The sequence below is a fragment of the Lygodium microphyllum genome, unplaced genomic scaffold (assembly GCF_053477565.2).
Source record: "Lygodium microphyllum isolate KBCC unplaced genomic scaffold, Lygodium_microphyllum_v1.1.10 scaffold_337, whole genome shotgun sequence".
Classification (NCBI taxonomy): Eukaryota; Viridiplantae; Streptophyta; class Polypodiopsida; order Schizaeales; family Lygodiaceae; genus Lygodium; species Lygodium microphyllum.
The window spans coordinates 34,462-53,501 of NW_028229810.1; the positions used below are offsets into that span (position 1 = coordinate 34,462).

Sequence of the window (19,040 nt, forward strand, 5' to 3'; positions counted from 1 at the left end):
GGGTTATTGTGATGCAGACATGGCAGGTGAGTTGGACACTCGGAGGTTCACCAGCAGGTATATCTTTACAATTGCTAGTGGGGCTGTTTCTTGGTGTTCCAGGTTGTAGAACATCGTTGCACTGAGTACCACTTAAGTTGAATATATATTAGCTACTGAAGCTTCTAAGGAAGCTATATGGTTGAGCAGACTTGCAGAGGAACTCGGCATGTCTATGGGTACTGTAGTTTTGAGATGCGATAGCCAGAGTGCTGTGTATCTTGCTAAAAATGCCATGTATTATTCACGCACAAAGCATATAGATGTGCGATATCACTTCATTAGACAGATTCTGGAAGATGCTCAAATCACATTGACCAAGGTCAAAACACAAGACAACCCTACAGATGTTCTCACTAAAATTCTAAGCATAGCTTAGCACGAGCATTGCATACGACTAGTGGGAGTTGATTAGAGGTTCACTTCGAACCTTTAAGTGGGAGGTTGTTAGGATAAAAGCCCGTTGAACCTTCCGTGTATAGTACATGTACATTATTTAGCTGTACATGTGAATGCACCCTTACGTGCCCTAAGTATAAATACATTTTATTCTTTGTGTACCAACATATCATTGGCACACTGATATTGGATAGTACTTTTACTCTACTCTCTCTCTCTCACCAGCTGTCACACTCTTACGCTCACTCCTCCTTGAACTTCTGCACATCTACAATTGAGCTCCAACATCATAATGACCAAGATCAAAACATAGGACAATCCTGCAGATGTTCTCACTAAAAGTCTAATCAAAGCTCAGCATGAACATTGCATACGACTAGTGGGAGTTGGTTAGAGGTTCACTTTGGACCTTTAAGTGGGAGGTTGTTGGGATAAAGGCCTGTTTGACCTCCGTGTAAAGTACTTACATATTATTTAGCTGTATATGTGAATACACCCTTATGTGCCCTAAGTATAAATACATTTTATTCTTTGTGTACCAATGCATTTATTGGTACACTAAAATCTAATCATACTTTAACTCTCCCTCTCCGACTCTCTTCAGCTGTCACTCTCACTCCTCAAACTGCTGTACATCCATCGTTGAGCTCCAACAGTAATAAGAGCATAATCCCAAGAAACTTCGAGCTTTATGAACACTATTCAATTCTCGCCATTCTAGAATAGCCTTGACTTTTTTTGGATCCATCCGAATCTCATCTTTGGATACAATATGATCCAAGTAATGAATCTCTTCTAGAAAAAAATCACTCTTTTTGCCATTCACATAAAGTTTGTGTTTGCGGAGTTTTTGAAATACTATTTTCAAGTATTGCTTATGCTTTTCTTCATCCTTTGAATGAACCAAAATATCATCAAAGAAAGTACTTGTAAACTTTCGACGTGCTCTAAAGATTCTTTCCATCATTCTATTAAGTTGTAGGAGCAATGGTGAGACCAAATGGTAGCACAAGAAGCTCATACAAACCAAAAAGTTGTCTTGAATGCTGTTTTATGAATATCTTGAGGAGCAATTATTATCTGATGATAGCCACTCTTCTTGTCAATCCGGCTTAATATTTCGGATCCATCTAGTCTATCCAAGATATCATCAAATCTTGAAATGGGAGATCTATTCTGAATCGTAATTTTGTTGAGGACCTTTTAGTCCTTATGTATGTACCAAGATCAATCTTTCTTCTACACTAAAGAGGACCGGAGAGCAAAAAGGTGAGGAATTGGGTCTTATTACACCCTTCTCCAAGAGCTCATTCACTTGCTTCGTAATCTCCTTTTATTTTGTTGGTCTCACATGATAGGGTGGCCTATTTGGAGGTGAGTTTCCAAGAATGAGATCAATATGATGATCTTTTAGTCTCTCTAGTGGTAACTTGTCAAGTAAAGTATTTGCAAAATAATCTTCATACTTCTTTAAGAAACTCATTGAGTTCTCATTCATATTTGAGATGGACTCTTAAATTCTAGGCTCTTTGTTAGAATCTTTGACAAAAATCAAGTTTGAGGAAATAGACTTTTTCATTGCTTTACAAATTTGTACATGGAATAAGATGGGAATAGAGTTTTCCTTCACTTTCATGTCAAAAGATACATTTTAACTCTTACAAGTGAATCTAAACTTATTTTGATTTCAATCAATGGTTGAATCTATTTTTCTTTACCAAGGTATTTCTAATGTAACATCACACTGACCAAGATCTCCCATGACAAAACTCTCATGATCTGCATAATCTCCTATCTCAATTTGTAGTTTCCCAAGAATGGGAGTAACTTCAGACTCCATTCCTTGAAAAGCAGCACTTGACATTTTGGGTGTTTCAAGCCTCTCCTTTGGTAGATGTAAAGCTTCAACAATTTGAGGATGGATATAATGATATGTAGCCCTTGTATCAAAATGAGTGAGAACAACTTGATTAGCAATCTTACCCTAAGCCATAAAAAGCTTTATTTTCTCTGACAGAGTTTCATCTTGTTGCAAGGATTCCTTAGGTAGAACATTTGCTTGAGGTGTCTTTTGAGGCTGGTTTTTCTTCTTTGTCTTATTAGGACATTGACCAGCCATGTGTTCTTTTTCTCCACAAGAGAAATATAGTTTTTTTCTTGTATATTATGCTAAGTATCGATACGTTAGTTTCTTTTTGGATGGCAAAGGTAATCTACCTCCATTCTTATGCTTTGGTTCTTGTTTATCTAACTTCTTTTGGTCAAACATCTTAGTCTCCTTCCTCTGTGGTTTTTCTTTTGAGGCTTTACTAAGCATCCATGGCATATATAGTCCTTTAGCTTTTATGCCGCATCTTGGGTTTCTTCCAAAGTATCGGGCTTTGCTATCTTGATAGCTCACCGTACTGTCGGATATAATCCATGGATAAACTTTCTCATCTCCATATTGGAAGGAACTTCATTAAGAGATGTAAATTTAAGAGAAACAATTGCAAACGTGATGATATATGTTTCAATATTGTCTTTATGGCTTTGCTCTAGTTGATCCCATTCTTATTGCATATCGGCTTCAAAGGATGAAGGAAGAAACTTCTTGTCGAATATCTCCTTAAACTCATTTTCAAGACTTAGATTTCTTTCCCTCTTGAACAACTTTAAGCCACCAATTTAAAGCAACATTGTTTAAATGCAATTTGATCATGCTAATTTTTGATTTTTTTGGTATATTTTCACCACAAAAGCAACATCAAATTGTCTAGTAAAAGACACAGTTGTTTGAGAAACTGTCTTACCATAGAAAACATCAAACTTGACACTCTTCTCTCCAAGCTTGAAGTCTTCTTTAGCATTGTTTTTCTTTGCTAAAAACATCTTTGGATATTCAGCTACCATGGAAGTAGCTGGTTCTTTGACATTCTCTCCTTGGCCTTCTCCATGGAGAGATTCTTGGGACAAGAGGAGGCATCTTGTGTATAATGAGACTTTGAAGTCATTGCTTGGATAAATCCTCGAATGATAGGTGATATGTTACATTTCATAGACTTAGTTGCATCAATAACTTTGATACCTTTCAAGCTAAGATAGGCCTTCGTAGTCGCAATACCATTTGTCTTAAGAGCCTTCTCGGTAAGGACTTCAGCGCGTGCTTTAGCCCTTCTTTTCATCAAAGCTTAAATTTCTAGATCGACTTTCAACTCCTTGTATCTTTGTATCTTTTCATAATCAAAGAAGTATACACATACAACGTTTCGGGAGCCTTGTGGTTGTTCATCAAAATTCTTCTCTTTGCCTCTTGACATGGTAAGAAAGTTAGGTCCAAAGATCTTGTCACCTAGAAAAGTTCTTGCAAAGAAGAAGTCCTTGCTTTGATATCCATGTAAGCACGGGAAAGAACGTGAATGATAATACTTTGAACTTAATCAACTTGAACAATTATCACCATGAAAATTGAGAGAGAGAGAGAGAGAGAGAGAGAGAGAGAGAGAGAGAGAGAGAGAGAGTCAACACTACGTTGAGAGAACCGGCCCCTCCCTCTTTACAGGAATTTATTGAAATAAAACCACATACACTAAGTGCATGAGTCATATATAAACTGTTGATTTGCTGCAATTCTGAAAATTAGGGTTTTGAAATCTTAATTTTTGGAAACTCAGGTAGCAAGTCAATTTTCTTTTTTAGTGTTTGGATTAGATTAAACTAAGTAAAAAGTGCTTCTTGGATGAGATATATATAGGAGAATACAAAGTATGTGGTTGAAATTTTAGCATGAGAGCTTATTCCAAATGAAGAGAAACATCTCTAATATATAGGTGTGGGCTTGAGTGCTCAAAAGTGAAAAGTAGAGGCTACAAGAACACTTGTCTCTTCAAAATGGCACATGTCCTATTTTAGATGCCACATGTCACTTTTCTAAAGAAAGAAACTTTCAAACCTTCTACTTAAAAATCTCTACAATGGTTAAGAATTTGAGATAGCTATTCAAGATAAAATTGTTCTTTGTGAAATTCCAGAGCCTTTGATATGAATAAAATTTCCATTTCAACAACTCCAAAAAATAGTAATCTCGTAAATTTTAAGAGTCGCCAAATTTAGCTTATAGAGAGCTTCATTATATAGATTCACTAGTTTATAGTTTGTTTCTTTGATCATAGGCATTTGGTTTCGCCTTGTGAAACCACTGATTATATGGGCTTCCAATCAATGCGACTATTTGAGTGTAAAAGTCTTAGTCGTTTGAGCTTTTTGGTTAGTCTTACTACTCAACTAAATTTTTAATTTCTCTTGGGCAGCTCATCAATGACAACCCAAGTATAATTATAGGGTGTTTTAGCTATTGACCATCCTTAAATAGAAAGATATATATTTAATTATATTTTAAAACACTTAAATAATACAGATCGTCTTTCAAAGTACATGAGCATCAAATTAGTTTGAAATCATTGAGCCAATATGTCTTGGTAACAATTGATATACAAAAGGTTAGTTATAATCCTTGTATGTTGATCACTTTTCACTCCAGGGGGGTTTTTAGGGATTGACTCGCCTACGCTCACAGAGGAGTATCGGCGATCCACAATAGGACATTGGGGCTCTTTCTACTCTTCCTACGAGAGGTTTTTATCTGAAGTCACATTATTCTCTATATTGTGTGTTTATGTTATATAGTTCGGTCCCTTACCATACTTTATACCTTTCGAGTGTGAACGCGCTTTAACAACCCTAATGTCTAAGGGTTGTACTTTGTACTTTCACTTACACACTCGGGTATTGCATCATGTGTAGAGCTATGTCTTCACTCTCACTCTCTCTATTGTCTATTGTGTACTTTCATTTTAGAGCTGTCATCTCCCTTCTCAACAGACAGATGTGTTTAGCAGTGTGAGCTAAGGGATGGTAGGCGGTAGTCTAGACGGGCAAAATTGGAGACATTTTTTTTTCTTCTTTCTCTTCTCTCTCTCCTTTTTACCTAGCATGGAGCAAGGAACCAAAGTCAACGGTGATGACACTGTGCAGGTAGATAGGGATAGATTGACTAGCCAACAAACGAGACAAGTAGATGGAAACTATAGGTTGTGTCAAGGTGGAGCAGACTACTACGTTGGTGCACTTCTTCAACTTCTCTTTCTTCTTGATCTTCAACTATTTTTTCTTTTCCTTGTTGGCTTGGGGTGGAGGTGTGGGCTTCAATGAGGCGACTCTTCCATTTCAAGGGAGTTGTGGCAATGACTGATTGAGGTGTAGTCGAATTCAGCTCTGATATCACCATTGGATATGGAGCTTATGTGTGACCAATAGGTTTTGGCTTATAGAACTTTGAGAGAGAGAGAGAGAGAGAGAGAGAGAGAGAGAGAGAGAGAGAGAGAGAGAGAGTCTTGCAAGTACAGAAACTGAATAGATAGATTGATAATATTAAGTGAGAAATGTGGCTTGAAAGTACAAGTGATAGAATGTAAATATGTAGAGAAAGGTGGTTTAGCAAGTGAGAGATGTGGCTTGAAAGTATAAATGATAGGTTTTGAATTTATTGGGAAAGCTGTTAGGTAACCTTTTGACCTTTATTTAATCCTAAGTGGTGCAAAAGGTATTCCAATCTAAACACATACTTTTACACACAATAAATGTGTGTTTACACATGAGGATAAATAAAGCTAATAGTTCTCTTTGCAATGTTCCTCTATTGTTGTGTTGTCTCTCCTCGCTTGTGTTGTGCAGTCTATTACAATAGTCTTGTACACTTCCATCGATGCACCCACTTCTGACAATGTGTGTAGGATATTGGTATAGAGGTCTTGTCATAGAGACTGCCATAGGAGTTGTCGTGAATAGGGTGGATCCATAATTGATGAGCTAATTAATTTGCTAACACTCTCTCTTAGATCATGGGTGATGTGATACAATATAATGATACCATTGCGACCGATACATGATGCATCATATAAGCCCAGAATGAATAGTTCGTTCTATCCAGCTTATCTTCACAACATCTAACATATGGAATACATCATTGTTTCCAACCATGGCCATTGGCTGTTCTTGATGCAGAAGTTACCTGTATAGAGGAAAACATGCACAAAACCAAGCTGTGCTATGTAATAGAGTATAAATGAAGATTGTAAGGACTCTTATTTGCACTATTGTCACTATTGTGTAGTTATGTAGTAGTGCAAATAGAGGCTAAAACGAACATGAATTAAAAATTTGATGATGCCAAGCCTTTGCGGGTTTGCCCCTCAGTTTATATCCACCTTTGAATGCTCGTAAAATCTCATCACAATTAGACAAAGTCAAGTGGAGGGTGTTGACAACTTTGCCCAAGAGGTTGAAGCTTGCTTTGATACCAATTGTTGGATTTAGGATTGGAGGGATGAAAGTACATAACTTGGAGAATAAAAAGCTTGAGAGAGCACAACTCAAAGTGTATTGAGAGTTATCAATGAAGAAGATTTACAAGACTAAGTGTGCTCTAAAAGTGAATATGTATATATACAAGGCCCTAGGGGAGGGGGTGGGGGGGATTCTAAAGAGGGAATAAATTTCTCTAGCAGTCCTAATTGTATTCACATGTCACTACCAAAATATAATAGCACTCTTGGGGCCATTTCCCAACCATTGGAGACCATTTTGGTGAAGGCAACTACATATTCTTGACCTTGGGAAGTTGATGATTGCTGTTGATGTACTTTCTCTTTGAAGATTATAGCCTCTGATGCTCCAGTCACTATTGGTGAATCCATTTGGGCTCAAATTCACAGCTTCCTTCAAGAACCTAATTTACAATAGAAACTAGGTGTTACATTAATAAATGTAGCTTATGAGAGAGAGGCGCGAGGGATGACCGTCCGGGGGCCTTGGACACCCGAATGGGGTCAAGGGGAGCCTAGAGAGTAAGTGAGTCTAAGAATAGTAGGACTCACCTGAAGCGGACGACTGACAGTCGAATTAGGAGGAGGAGCCAGCAATCTTCTAGGCGAGGTTGGATGGTGAGAGGAAAGGATCTCTCGAGCCATTTTCCTGTTACGAAATGAGGGTTGTCGGCAGAGTTGTCGTCAGAAGATAGTCTACCAAATACGTGACATTGGTATCAGAGCCGCATCAACTATCACTTGGCCATCTCTCGCCCAGCTACGCAACGCACGGAGAGTTTGGGTTCACGATTTAAAGTTGGACCCGTAATCTATTTGGGCCGTTGCCTGTGGGCCGTTGCTCGTTATCAAGATGACTTTGATAAGGCAAAAAAAGAAAGGCCGTGTTTCAATTGTCTATCCCCTAACCATGCTGCCTGGAATTGCCCTCAAAGGAAAAAGGGGGAAGATAAAGGAAAGGATAAGGACAAGGGCAAGAGAAAAGAAAAACAAATCCATGTAGTGCAGACCCCAGAATTAAAGGGGCATGGAAAGTATAAATCTTTAGAGGCCTTGCACAAGGATATACAACACAGGTGTTGTATGTTAACTTGTATGTGGTAGCCTACTTTTGGGCCACATGATTTAGTTAGAGTGCATGGATTAATAGCTGGAAAGAGGGTTAGAGTCATGATTGATGACTTTGCCATCCACAATTTCATAAATTATGCACTTGTCAAAAAATTGAAACTTCCCCAACAAAAGAGTGGGCATCAATATGTTGTTCGTATGATGCAAGGTCAGGATAATAAAATATGGGATACAATGGTATCCAATTTGGAAATTGAGATCCAAGGATATAAAGATAAACTTGATTTCCAAATTATGAATATGGAAAGAGCCGATATTGCTTTAGGGAGGGAGTGGCTATGGTGATTGGAACCATCCTTAAAACGTAGTTATCATCATAATACATTGGAATTTGAAAGGGATGGTACGACTTTTGTGATTCAAGGTGAACATGAAGTATCTGATAACCCTTTGTTGTGTTTCATTGAAGTTCAGAAGCTGATAAAGAAGGAAGCTTGTGAGGTATATATGTTATGGTCCCTTCCTGTACAGAACCCTTTTACTTTCTGTAATATAAAGGAACAATTTTCTTATGTTTATGAGCTGAATGTAAGTAATAAATTAAGTGGTTTGTTAGATGAATTTAAAGATGTGTTTCCTTCTGATTTACCAAGTGGCCTTCCACCAGATAGGGGTGATGTAAATCACCCAATTGACATAGATAGGGATACACACCCTATTTCTAAACCACCTTATAAGCTAAGTGAAATATAGCACCAAGAAGTTGAAAGACAAATTAAACATTATCTTGATAAAGGGTTTATACAACCCAGTAATTCACCTTGGGCTTCGCCAATTTTATTGGTAAAGCAAAAAGATAGTTCTATGCGATTTTGTGTTGATTATAGAGCACTTAATAAGATAACAGTGAAGAATAAATTTTCTATGCCCAGAATGGAAGATCTTTTTGATCAATTACAAGGGGCAAAATTCTTCACAAAGATAGACTTAAGATCAAGCTATCACCAAGTAAGAAGTAAGGCACAATATGTTCCTAAGATAGCATTTCGTACTAGATATGGGCATTATGATTTTTTGGTGATGCCTTTTGGCCTCACTAATGCACCAGCTACTTTTATGAAGCTGATGAATAGTGTGTTACGGCCCTATCTAGGATACTTTGTAGTAGTCTTCTTGGATGATATCTTGATCTTTAGTAAATCAAGAGAAGAACATTTGGAATACTTAATAGTTAATAACCCATTTACTTTATGCGAAGAAAACTAAATGTGAATCCTTTTCACAAGAGGCCAAATATTTGGGGCATATGATCTCGAAAGAGGGAATCAAGATGGATCCAGTAAAAGTAAGGGCAATTATTGAATGGCCATCTTCAAGGAACCTGGAAGAGCTGCAGGTCTTCCTAGGTTTATCTGGATTTTATTGTAGATTCATTCAAGATTATGCCAAAATAGCTGTTCCAATGACAGATCAACTGAAAGGGAAAGGGAAAAGCTTTAATTGGATAATAGACCAAAATGAAAGTTTTCAAAAACTTAAGGTAGCTATTGCTATAGCTCCAGTACATTTAATTGTGGATCCTAATAAACCATTTGTGGTTGAAGCCGATGCCAGTGATAAGGCGATAGGCGCGGTCTTATTACAAGAAGGTTGACCAGTTGCTTTTGAAAGCAAGAAATTAGATCGTGCAAAACGGAATTATTCTGTTTATGAGAGGGAGCTGTATGCAATAGTACATGCAATGAAGAAATGGAGGCACTATCTGTACAGTGCCAAACTTTTGATCTTGTCGGATCATGAAAGCATTAAGTGGCTTAATGACCAACCGGATCTACAAGGGCGTAAAGCCAGATGGGCCGAATTCCTTCAAGAGTTTGACTACGAAATAAGGTATAGAAAGGGGAAGTACAATATAGTGGCTGATGCACTCAACAGAATGCCCATCATAAATGAATTGAGTTTTACTCAGTTCACTTCCGATTTACTTGAATCTTTGAAAGGAAAATGCGAGGTTGATACGACATATTCCAACATATGGGAAGCAATAGAAAATGGGGATCCAAATGGAAGGGCCTCCACTGAGGAAGGAATATATGAGGATGTTCAATAAGGAAATGGAGCATTAGGGGTTGCTCAAATGAGATTCAAATGGAAGAATTTTATCATTGATAATGGTTGTTTACTCTACAAGGGTAGGGTATGTGTCCCGAAAGATGATGAAATAAGGCGCCAGATACTCTTTGAGTGTCATTATACCCCTAGTGCGGGACATCCAGAAGTTAATAAGACTTATAGTCTTATTAAAAGGCAGTTCTATTGGCCTGGAATGAATAAAGACGTCCTTGACTATGTGGTTAAATGTAATAAATGCCAGGTTAATAAAGCTGAAAGATTGAAAATGGGAGGACTTTTCCACCCATTAGAGATTCCTTCGGGAAAATGGGAGAGTATCTCCATGGACTTTATTGTTGCGTTACCTAGAACACAGAGGGGGCACGACTCTGTGTGGATGATTGTGGATAGGTTAACCAAAATGGCTAGGTTTATTCCAACTTCAATTGATGTTAAAACACTAGAATTGGCTAGATTGTTCGTAGAGAACATATACCAATTGTATGGCCTTCCGGCAAATATAGTTTTTGATCGAGATAGAAAATTTGATAGTCAATTTTAGTGTGCTGTATTTAGGAAGTTGGATACTAAACTTAGCATGAGTATGGTGGACCACCCGCAAACTGATGGGCAAACTGAAAGGGTTAACCAAATCCTTGAAGATATGCTCAGGGCATATGTAAGTAAAAGGCAAACTAATTGGGAAGAGTATCTACCGATAGCAGAGTTTGCATATAATAGTGCCAAGCACTCTTCCACTGAATATAGTCCATTTATACTAATGTATGGGGTTCTGCCCAGAGCTCCTCATGCAGTGGGACTGCATAAGGAAAAGATTCAGGCAACCAAGGACTTTTTGGAGGATATGAATAGTATGTTAAAATGTGCTCAAGAAAATATTAAAAAAGCTCAAAATCGAGCTAGAGCTTATGCAAATTCTCATCAAAGAGACATCTTTGAAGAAGGAGAATTGGCCTATCTTAAGGTGCCTGAACAAACTAAAACCATGAAAACGGGACGATGTCCAAAGCTTTCACCCAGGTATTGTGGTCCTTTCACAATACTTAAAAGGGTGGGAGAACAGGCTTACAAGCTTCAACTACTCTGCTGGTAGTAAAACACATCCAGTTTTTCATGTAAGTAAGCTAAGGAAGAAGCTGGGTGATTTGGACAATCTAATATTAAATGATAACATTCAGGAGCTATTAGATGACCAATCTAATCCACATGAACCAGAAAGAATATTAAATGTTCGTAACAGACGAACAAGGAATACTATTTATCAAGAATATTTGGTCAAATGGAAAGATTGTTCAGAAGAAAGCTCAACATGGGAGCAAGTAAGTACTTTAAGGAAAAGGTTTTCCAATTTACAATTGGACCTTCCAAGTATCCTTTTCGAGAACGAAACCGATTCTTAAGGGGAAGGAAATGTTACATTAATAAATTTAACTTATGGGAGACAGGCGTGAGGGATGACCGTCCGGGGGCCTTGGGCACCCGAATGGGGTCAAGGGGAGCCTAGAGAGTAAGTGAGTCTAAGAATAGTAGGACTCACCTGAAGTGGACAGCTGGCAGTCGAATTTGGAGGAGGAGCTAGCAATCTTCTAGGCGAGGTTGGGTGGTGAGAGGAAAGGATCTCTCGAGCCATTTTCCTGTTACGAAATGAGGGCTGTCGGCAGAGATTTCGTCAAAAGATTTTCTACCAGATACGTAACACTAGGATTTGACAGCCACCTTGGGAAGCGTGCTCAGAAATTGAGGCTTGGGACTTGGAATTCAGTTGCTGAATTTGAAAAATTCCAAAGGATTCCAAGAGGCCTGCTTTCCATAATTGAATTTCAAGTTGGAGGCCAATCCTTGTAGAATCAAGGGGCAAATTGAATTTAGGACTTGCTTTCCATCTTGAGCAGCAAGGGGAATTGGAAATTGAAGGAGATTCTTGGTGTACTTCAAATTAATTTCAATTCAAGCGAAAGAAATACTGCAAGGTGTGCCAATTTTTGGGGCCAATCAGGTGTCCATTGTCCAAGATTGATTGGTAACAATTTCATTTCATAACAATTTCATTTCAGTATATATGAAGTTCATGCTTGCTGTGATTAGTGTTTTATCATGTCATTACCACCCTTTCATGGAAAGGAAGGCTGGTTTCACTTGACCACAGGATTATGATCCCGCGACATTGTTTATCTCAATTAGTTCCTAGAGATTTGAGGATATTGCTGAGATTTTGCTGAGGTTCTCAACCATATGACTGAGTGATCCCATCGGACTTTTTATCTTGAATAGTTCCCAGAAACTAGAAGTTATTGCTAAGGCTTAGTGAGTGAAGAACGATGTTCTTTTGGAGCTGTTTGCGAGGATGTTGATTTGTGTTGCTTGCTTTGAGGGTAAATTGGTCAAGGTATTTGTGAGTGGCCAATCCAATATTTGGTAATCGCCTCAGCCATTTGCACTTGCTGATCTGTGGCAACAGCTCGTGAGCTTATTTTATCTACCTCCTTTGTTTACTGGTTGGATGGAAGAAACTTGTAAGTCGCATTCAGATGTTTTCCAGTGAATAGATGGATGTTATGCCTAGTTGAGTAATTCTATGCATGAAAATAATAGAGATCATGATGCTGGTGTGGTAGGAGAACAATGGTGTGACTTGTCACCAAATGGACCCCCCCTTGTCATGCTGATTTTGACATAGTTAAAGGGGTTTAAATGGGAAGGGCCCCTACGATACTGGATCAATGTCCCCCACTTGAAACTATTTAGATGGACTTGTCCCAGATTGGATGACCCTCCTCACCATCATTTGTTTGGTAAAATGAGTTGGATGTATTGCATTAATGTAAAGTGGGTGTTATGTTTTGTGAGAATACAACAAAAGAACGAAGTAAAAAGCTAATATATATGGTGGTCCAACTCAAGAAGAGAGACTCTGAGAGAGGCAATCAAACAAAGGTTGCTGAAGTGATCCTTGGAAGAAGCTGCAAGAGTAAAAAGGTGGGATGAGACACACTTGTGCACACACATTCATATTTAAATCTCTTTGCCCCAACCAACAAACATCCCCAGCCCCCAAAAACACACACTCACACACACGTACATACACATAGGGCCCTCCTTTTTGCAACTACATATGAAGGTATGCATATTCTAATGGCTTTTTAGTAACAGATAAATATGCCATCTCATGCCCATCCCATCCTTGTTTCCCTGTTCCCATTCCCTGTCCTGTCTTTCAGTGTCTTTGGCCAATCTTAGTGGATTGCAATGTGGCAAGTAGATTATATATTTACAAGCAAGGCCTTTGGCTCTGAGGGTTAAAATGAGCTCCTACCAAGATGAAGACATGTGGAAAACATAGGGAAATGATAATTTTCTAGCTTGACAACTATGAAACTTCCATTTTCAAAGAGTTTCTCTTGCCATATCAAGTTATGTCTATGTGTTTCTCAAAGTTTCCCTTCACTGTTTGTTTTGTGAAGAAGTTTACATTTTGATATTGGCTAACTATTTCTTAGCAGTGTCTGCTTTAAGTTCTAAGCCATTGCTGTTGCAACAGGATTGCCAATTGCCCTTGCCTTTTGTCCATTGCAATTGTCTTTCTGTTGCATGTGTCATGTTACAAGCACCTCTATTTTGCTGCATCTGTTGTGAGTTCCTTCCCCTTGGTGTTTGATTTCGTCCCTTATGGGCGAAGCCAGAGTGCTGCTTCTAGCTTTATCATCAATCTTTTTGCTTCTTGTTGTTAAGTCAATAACGGGGTTTACAAGAAGAAATGGCTATCATTATACATGTTCTACTGCTGTATATTGGTCTGTTCAACAACATGCTCTCTTTTTCATCACCATCTAAGTGTCTTTCTTGCCGTCGACGAGATTAAAGAATATTCCCGACTGCAAGTAGATGCTGATTATTTTATTGAAGTGTGTACATAGTAAGGCTATAAGTTCTCATTATTCATGTCTTTGATCTTCATCCCATTCATGCCCATGCTTCATTGCATCTTCATTTTTCTTTAATACTCATGCCGAAGTTTGTCTTGGCCTGTTTGTAAAATAATAGTTGGGTTTGTAGCTTTGAGTGCCTAAGATCTTCCTCTGTTAATCAAGAAAGATAATTAGAAGGATCTGCTTATCTTGCTATTTCCCTTCAGATTTGCCTTCTTTCTGTCTGGATAAGAACGGGCTACTGGCTCACAGATGAGGGGATTCAAAAACTGATAATCGAAAGAGAAGATAGTCTACAGTATGAGAATTCTTCTGCTAACAAAGAGCTCATGCTGTCGGTCTGTATAAAGGGTAAGAAGGTAAAAATGGAAGATCTAATCACACCCATATCCTGCATTCACAACAGACTTCATGTAATTTCTGTTCATCATTTGAGACTGACACATGTTCTGAGTACCTTTTCCATGTTGAGTCCAGATGCTAGGCCATGTCTTGGTTGATGAAACCACTTGGCTTCCTGTAAGGATTGAAATCAAGGCTTTTGGAGGTATTGAAAGATGGGAATTTACAGACTGGCAATGTCTTAAGGTTTGTTCATATATCATTGTATTCAAAATCTCATTAATTTTTATTTTCTTCAACTTTCATGTTATGCATGGATATGTGAAGTTTTACCAAGGGAGTGTAAATTGTTGACAGCCTGGAAGCTTCATGTTTGCCAAGTCAACAGCATACTGGCCTGCATCTGGTGGAAGACATCTGTATTCTGTGTCTGGGAACAGCATCACATGCAGCATGCATGATCTATCTCAAGACTGCTTGTATTCCCAGCCAAGTACATCAGTATTACCACGGCATACAGCAAACTATCCTCGTGTGCGATTTAATAACTCTTGCCCCCCTTCTGTGAAGGTATATCTTGGCTAATAACAGCTCTATGTGAATCTTGTGTTGGTCAAAATTGTATTGTATCTCTAATAGACAATAACCTGTAGAAACATTAGTAAAGGACAAAGATTGGGGAAACCTTTGGGTTAGAATGTCGAATCTCGATGCATTTGTTGGTACTGGTGATATTGTAAGACATTATGGGTTGATCACAAAAATGCTTGGCCTGGCTCGGAGCTGTCTGTTTTGGCTATTGCAATCCCTTCAGTGCACCGAGCTGTAGTGATTTATTCAAGTGTATGCAGGATGTTGGGTCCAATGATATACCCTGCAATGTTTATTCAAGCTGTATGATTTGTCAAGTGTATGCAGAACATAGGCTTCAACAAGAGATCCTGCATTGTTTGTCGATAGTGTGCAAAGAAATGAATATGATATATAAAATACTTACTAGATAGGCTAGAGCTTTTAAACCTAAGCCTGTGTTCTTAACTGTTTTGGTAAATGCTGTTTAGCAAACGTCTGGGAAAATTTGAAATGATCAATTTTTATTCTGATGTGCAAAATATTTGCAATTGTGATATTTGCTATTGTGAAGTTTTGATTTTCAAATCCTCAAGATTCCCATATTTGCTATTATGAATTGGAAATCCTCATCTCTCTTTACTATTTTTTAGTACTTTTCACCCACCTTATACAGATGCTGTAAAAACCTCTGCACTTTATGTGCCACTCACATATGGGTTGGATGTGCTATTCACATCAAACCCTCTATGTTCTGTGAATTTTGTCTTGCAACTTTTTTACAAAGGCTAATTTATCTTAACTCCCATATTTTGGGCAGACTTCTTTTATCAGCTGAATGCAAGCATGATCAATCGATCTTAAGGACTTCATAGAAATTGTGCTCTGAACGTGCTATTTATATATGGGTTCAATGTGCTGAACCTGTATATTGTAGGTCTGTGCAGTGAATTTTGTGTCTTGCAAACTTTTTACAAAGGCTTATTTATGTTGACTCCTGTATATTGGGTGAACTCATTTCATCTTACCAGTCTTTTCAATCAAATGCAAGCATCATCAAAGAATATGCAGGGAATTAGGTACTTACCAAAAAGTTAATCACATGAATTTAATATTTCGAGCAGGAAAATAAAGCTCTTTCACCCTTGGCTGCCATGTTTCTTGGTATTAGATGGTGCGTGCAAGGAGCGGTCAGCATCTTGTTTGCCCTATGGTTGATGGACGTGACATTGGGTAATCAAAAACTAGTATCTATTTCATATTGTTGGAGGTCAAAATTGCTTGAATTTCTTTTAGTTTGGTATTGTGAATATATTTTTTCAATACTTGCTTCACATTTTTTGTGCTTAAATGCTATTTTCTTATATATGGAGTATAAGAGAACCATAAATCTCTTAATGAGAAATGGTTCTTGGAATGGTAAATTTCTTGTCACAGAAGGACATGACCTGTTTGCTATGTTGATTCTTTAGGTATTTCATAATTGATACAGGAGCAAGTGGTTTGGTTATCTCTAGGAAAAAGGTAAGGAATCTCTACCATCCTTTGGGCTACAATTTGAATCTTTAAAATTCTCTCTCTTGATTCTGTACAGTGATTCTTAATATTGCTACTGCTGTGCAGGGCACTAGGTTTTTTTCTCAGCAAATAGTTTAGATAACAGTGGAGCTAATGGTCTGGGGATTTGTTTCTTTGCGCTTAGTTTAGACCAATGGAGCTAGATTCATTTCTCAAAGATTTGTCAGATACCAACGAAGCTAATGGTCTCAAGACTAAAGGACTTGCATATCCCTTAGAAACATTCTGTTTACGTTTGCATAGAAGTACGATCTTTATTCTTGGAAGGAGACATTAAAAATAGAGTGTGCGTGTTGCATAAGGTTCATTTATAGTGCAGCTAAAATTGACAGAATAAGATTCATGTCTAGATTATACTACATTCTCTGTAAGTGTGAAGATTTACATTTAATGAGCATGCAATGGAAGCTGTTAGTTTCATTCAAATGCACTAACCAGAGCTTGGTATGTACTCTATATTAATCTGACCACATTACCTTTGATGTGATCAAATGCTGAAATATGGAGAAAGAAACCTCTATAAAAAGAGGCTTTCTTTGTTTTTGTGGTCTACAACAGATGCAGTGGGCCAGCAATAAATGTGAACTTCAACTTTCCATGCGTAGGAATCAGCCTTACTATATATTGGTGCAGTTCAAGTAGTGAAGTATGACTTATCTTTTACAAAGGTTGGGATCATGCCCAGATCTGTATGTGGATATCGTAGTGGCAGGAGCACAAGCCTGTGTGACTCCACTGTATCACTTAATTTCTTATCGTAAAGGTTTTGGGGTAAACCTTCTTTTTTATAAAGCAGACACTAGATGAATTAATGGGATGCTTCTTCTCTCCATTGTTTAAGACATTCATTAGTTATTTAACATGATACTCATTCCAGTTGTAGGAATAAACACTGTTTTGTGCAGCAAATCAGAGATTGACATGTACATTCAGTTTGCATGTAACATATGTACTTTTATCAACCCAAGGAAGTTTCGTTTTGATCCAGGCAAATGAGGCCAATATGGTTGCTTTTGGTGAAGCTTTTGGGATAGGGGTTGAGGGTAAGGTGAGAAAATTTTGTTATATTGCTTATGTTTGGGTTTTTGTGATCCAACTGTACCTAAAGCTGAATAGAAAACTTCAAGTTTATAAGCCCCACTTATTAATTTTTGCAAGGTTCAGAAAAATGCTTCTTTGCTTGCTTTGTCTCAATTATGGCGTAGCGGTTTTTGGTTATAATAAAATATAGCAGAAGTCACAAAACACGTGTTATGACATTAGTTTTAATGTGCTTTTCTTGGTTGGCCCGCTTATGAAAACCAACTAAGATTTGGCAGTTTCTATGCACTGTTTCTACTCTAATATGGCATGTATTGCAGACAGCTAATGCTGGCAAGTTCTGTAAGAGTTTATGCGTCAGCCTTGTAGTAAAATAAAACTGAACTGTTGGCACATGTTTGATTATGTTTTGTTTATAGCAGACTCTACAATTACCTCTTCCAACTGCTCAGTGCATAGATGGAACAATGCTCCAAGATTTGGGAAGCCTTGCACAGCACCCTCTCCCTTGCCTGGATCCTTTCTCTTCTTATTACAAAAGGTCTTTAAATGCTAGCATCTGTCTTGAGCCCGAGTTAAATTAACTTGTATAGTCTTGCCATTGCAGTTTGTAGGGGACAAATTCAGTTTCATCCTTGACCTCCTTGACACAATGTTGAAAAAGCCCATAAATTCGCAATAGAGTGTTATCATGTGCAATAGATCTACTTTATGAAACTTCAATGTTTGCTGGTGGCACTGTGCACTTTGAAGCTTGCTTGCACCGATGCATTTCATAGTGTGGAACTCTTCTTCTGACATTCTGTTTTGGTTTTTCTTTTCTGAGGTCTTATGTTTATGTTTTTTTTTCCTTTTCTTTTGGGTGGGGCCTGGGGGAAGGTGGTGGTGGGAAGAGAGGATTAATTAATTGTAGAATGGTGTCTGGCATGTTGCATGTTCAGTTCAGGACTAGGTTTCGGAGAGGAATATGTTTTCAGCTGGGTCCATTGCAGATCGACTTTCCACTTTATATGGAGGTAAGCTTCTAAGGACTATTAAGGACTGTATTTGACATCTGCAGACTTGGTCGTGTAGTGGCTATTTGAGTTTTTCTGACCTTATGTATAAAAAATTGCATAGAATAAATAAACCATAATCCATATCTAAATTCTCTGTGTCACAGTTAGAGCATTTCCTTTTAATGCCAATCTCTATGCAGATTTTCCATTCCTTTTTGGGGTGATGCAGAAGGACCTTGCTTTTGCAGGCTCCTTCAGATGAGGTAGTCAAACAAGTGACAGAAGGTGTGTCAGGAGTGTGTGGCTACGATATATTTTACAACTGTGTTGTTGAGGTATGATTTAAACTAATAGCCTTGCATCTCATGAATTCATAGAGATAGACGTTTCATGTTTGCAAGGCAACTGTCTCAAAATTTTGAGATTCTATATTCAAAGAATGGCCTTCTGCAAAAGGTGTTGCTTTATAGAGCTAGATTTTTCTTTCCTCTTTCTCTAGAATATAAGTAAAGCTTTAGAATATAAGTTGCTTGCAAATGAGTATCAGCTGTACTTTAACAACAATTCCTTTTAAAAATCAG

At 37.9% G+C, this 19,040-nt stretch overlaps 1 protein-coding gene across 1 annotated transcript in view; it reads left to right on the forward strand.

Moving 5' to 3' along the window:
• Window positions 1-18,794, forward strand: part of LOC148008130 (uncharacterized) — a gene marked incomplete at its 3' end in the record, with an annotated part of 52,881 nt that extends 34,087 nt beyond the window's left edge. The window contains exons 3-10 of the mRNA XM_087674464.1: window positions 14,137-14,289; window positions 14,408-14,518; window positions 14,630-14,842; window positions 16,014-16,075; window positions 16,315-16,366; window positions 17,409-17,468; window positions 18,403-18,477; window positions 18,708-18,794. Of these exons, the coding sequence (XP_087530590.1) occupies window positions 14,137-14,289; window positions 14,408-14,518; window positions 14,630-14,842; window positions 16,014-16,075; window positions 16,315-16,366; window positions 17,409-17,468; window positions 18,403-18,477; window positions 18,708-18,794 (813 nt within the window). The remainder of the gene's footprint in view (window positions 1-14,136; window positions 14,290-14,407; window positions 14,519-14,629; window positions 14,843-16,013; window positions 16,076-16,314; window positions 16,367-17,408; window positions 17,469-18,402; window positions 18,478-18,707) is intronic.
• Window positions 18,795-19,040: the final 246 nt, after the last annotated feature.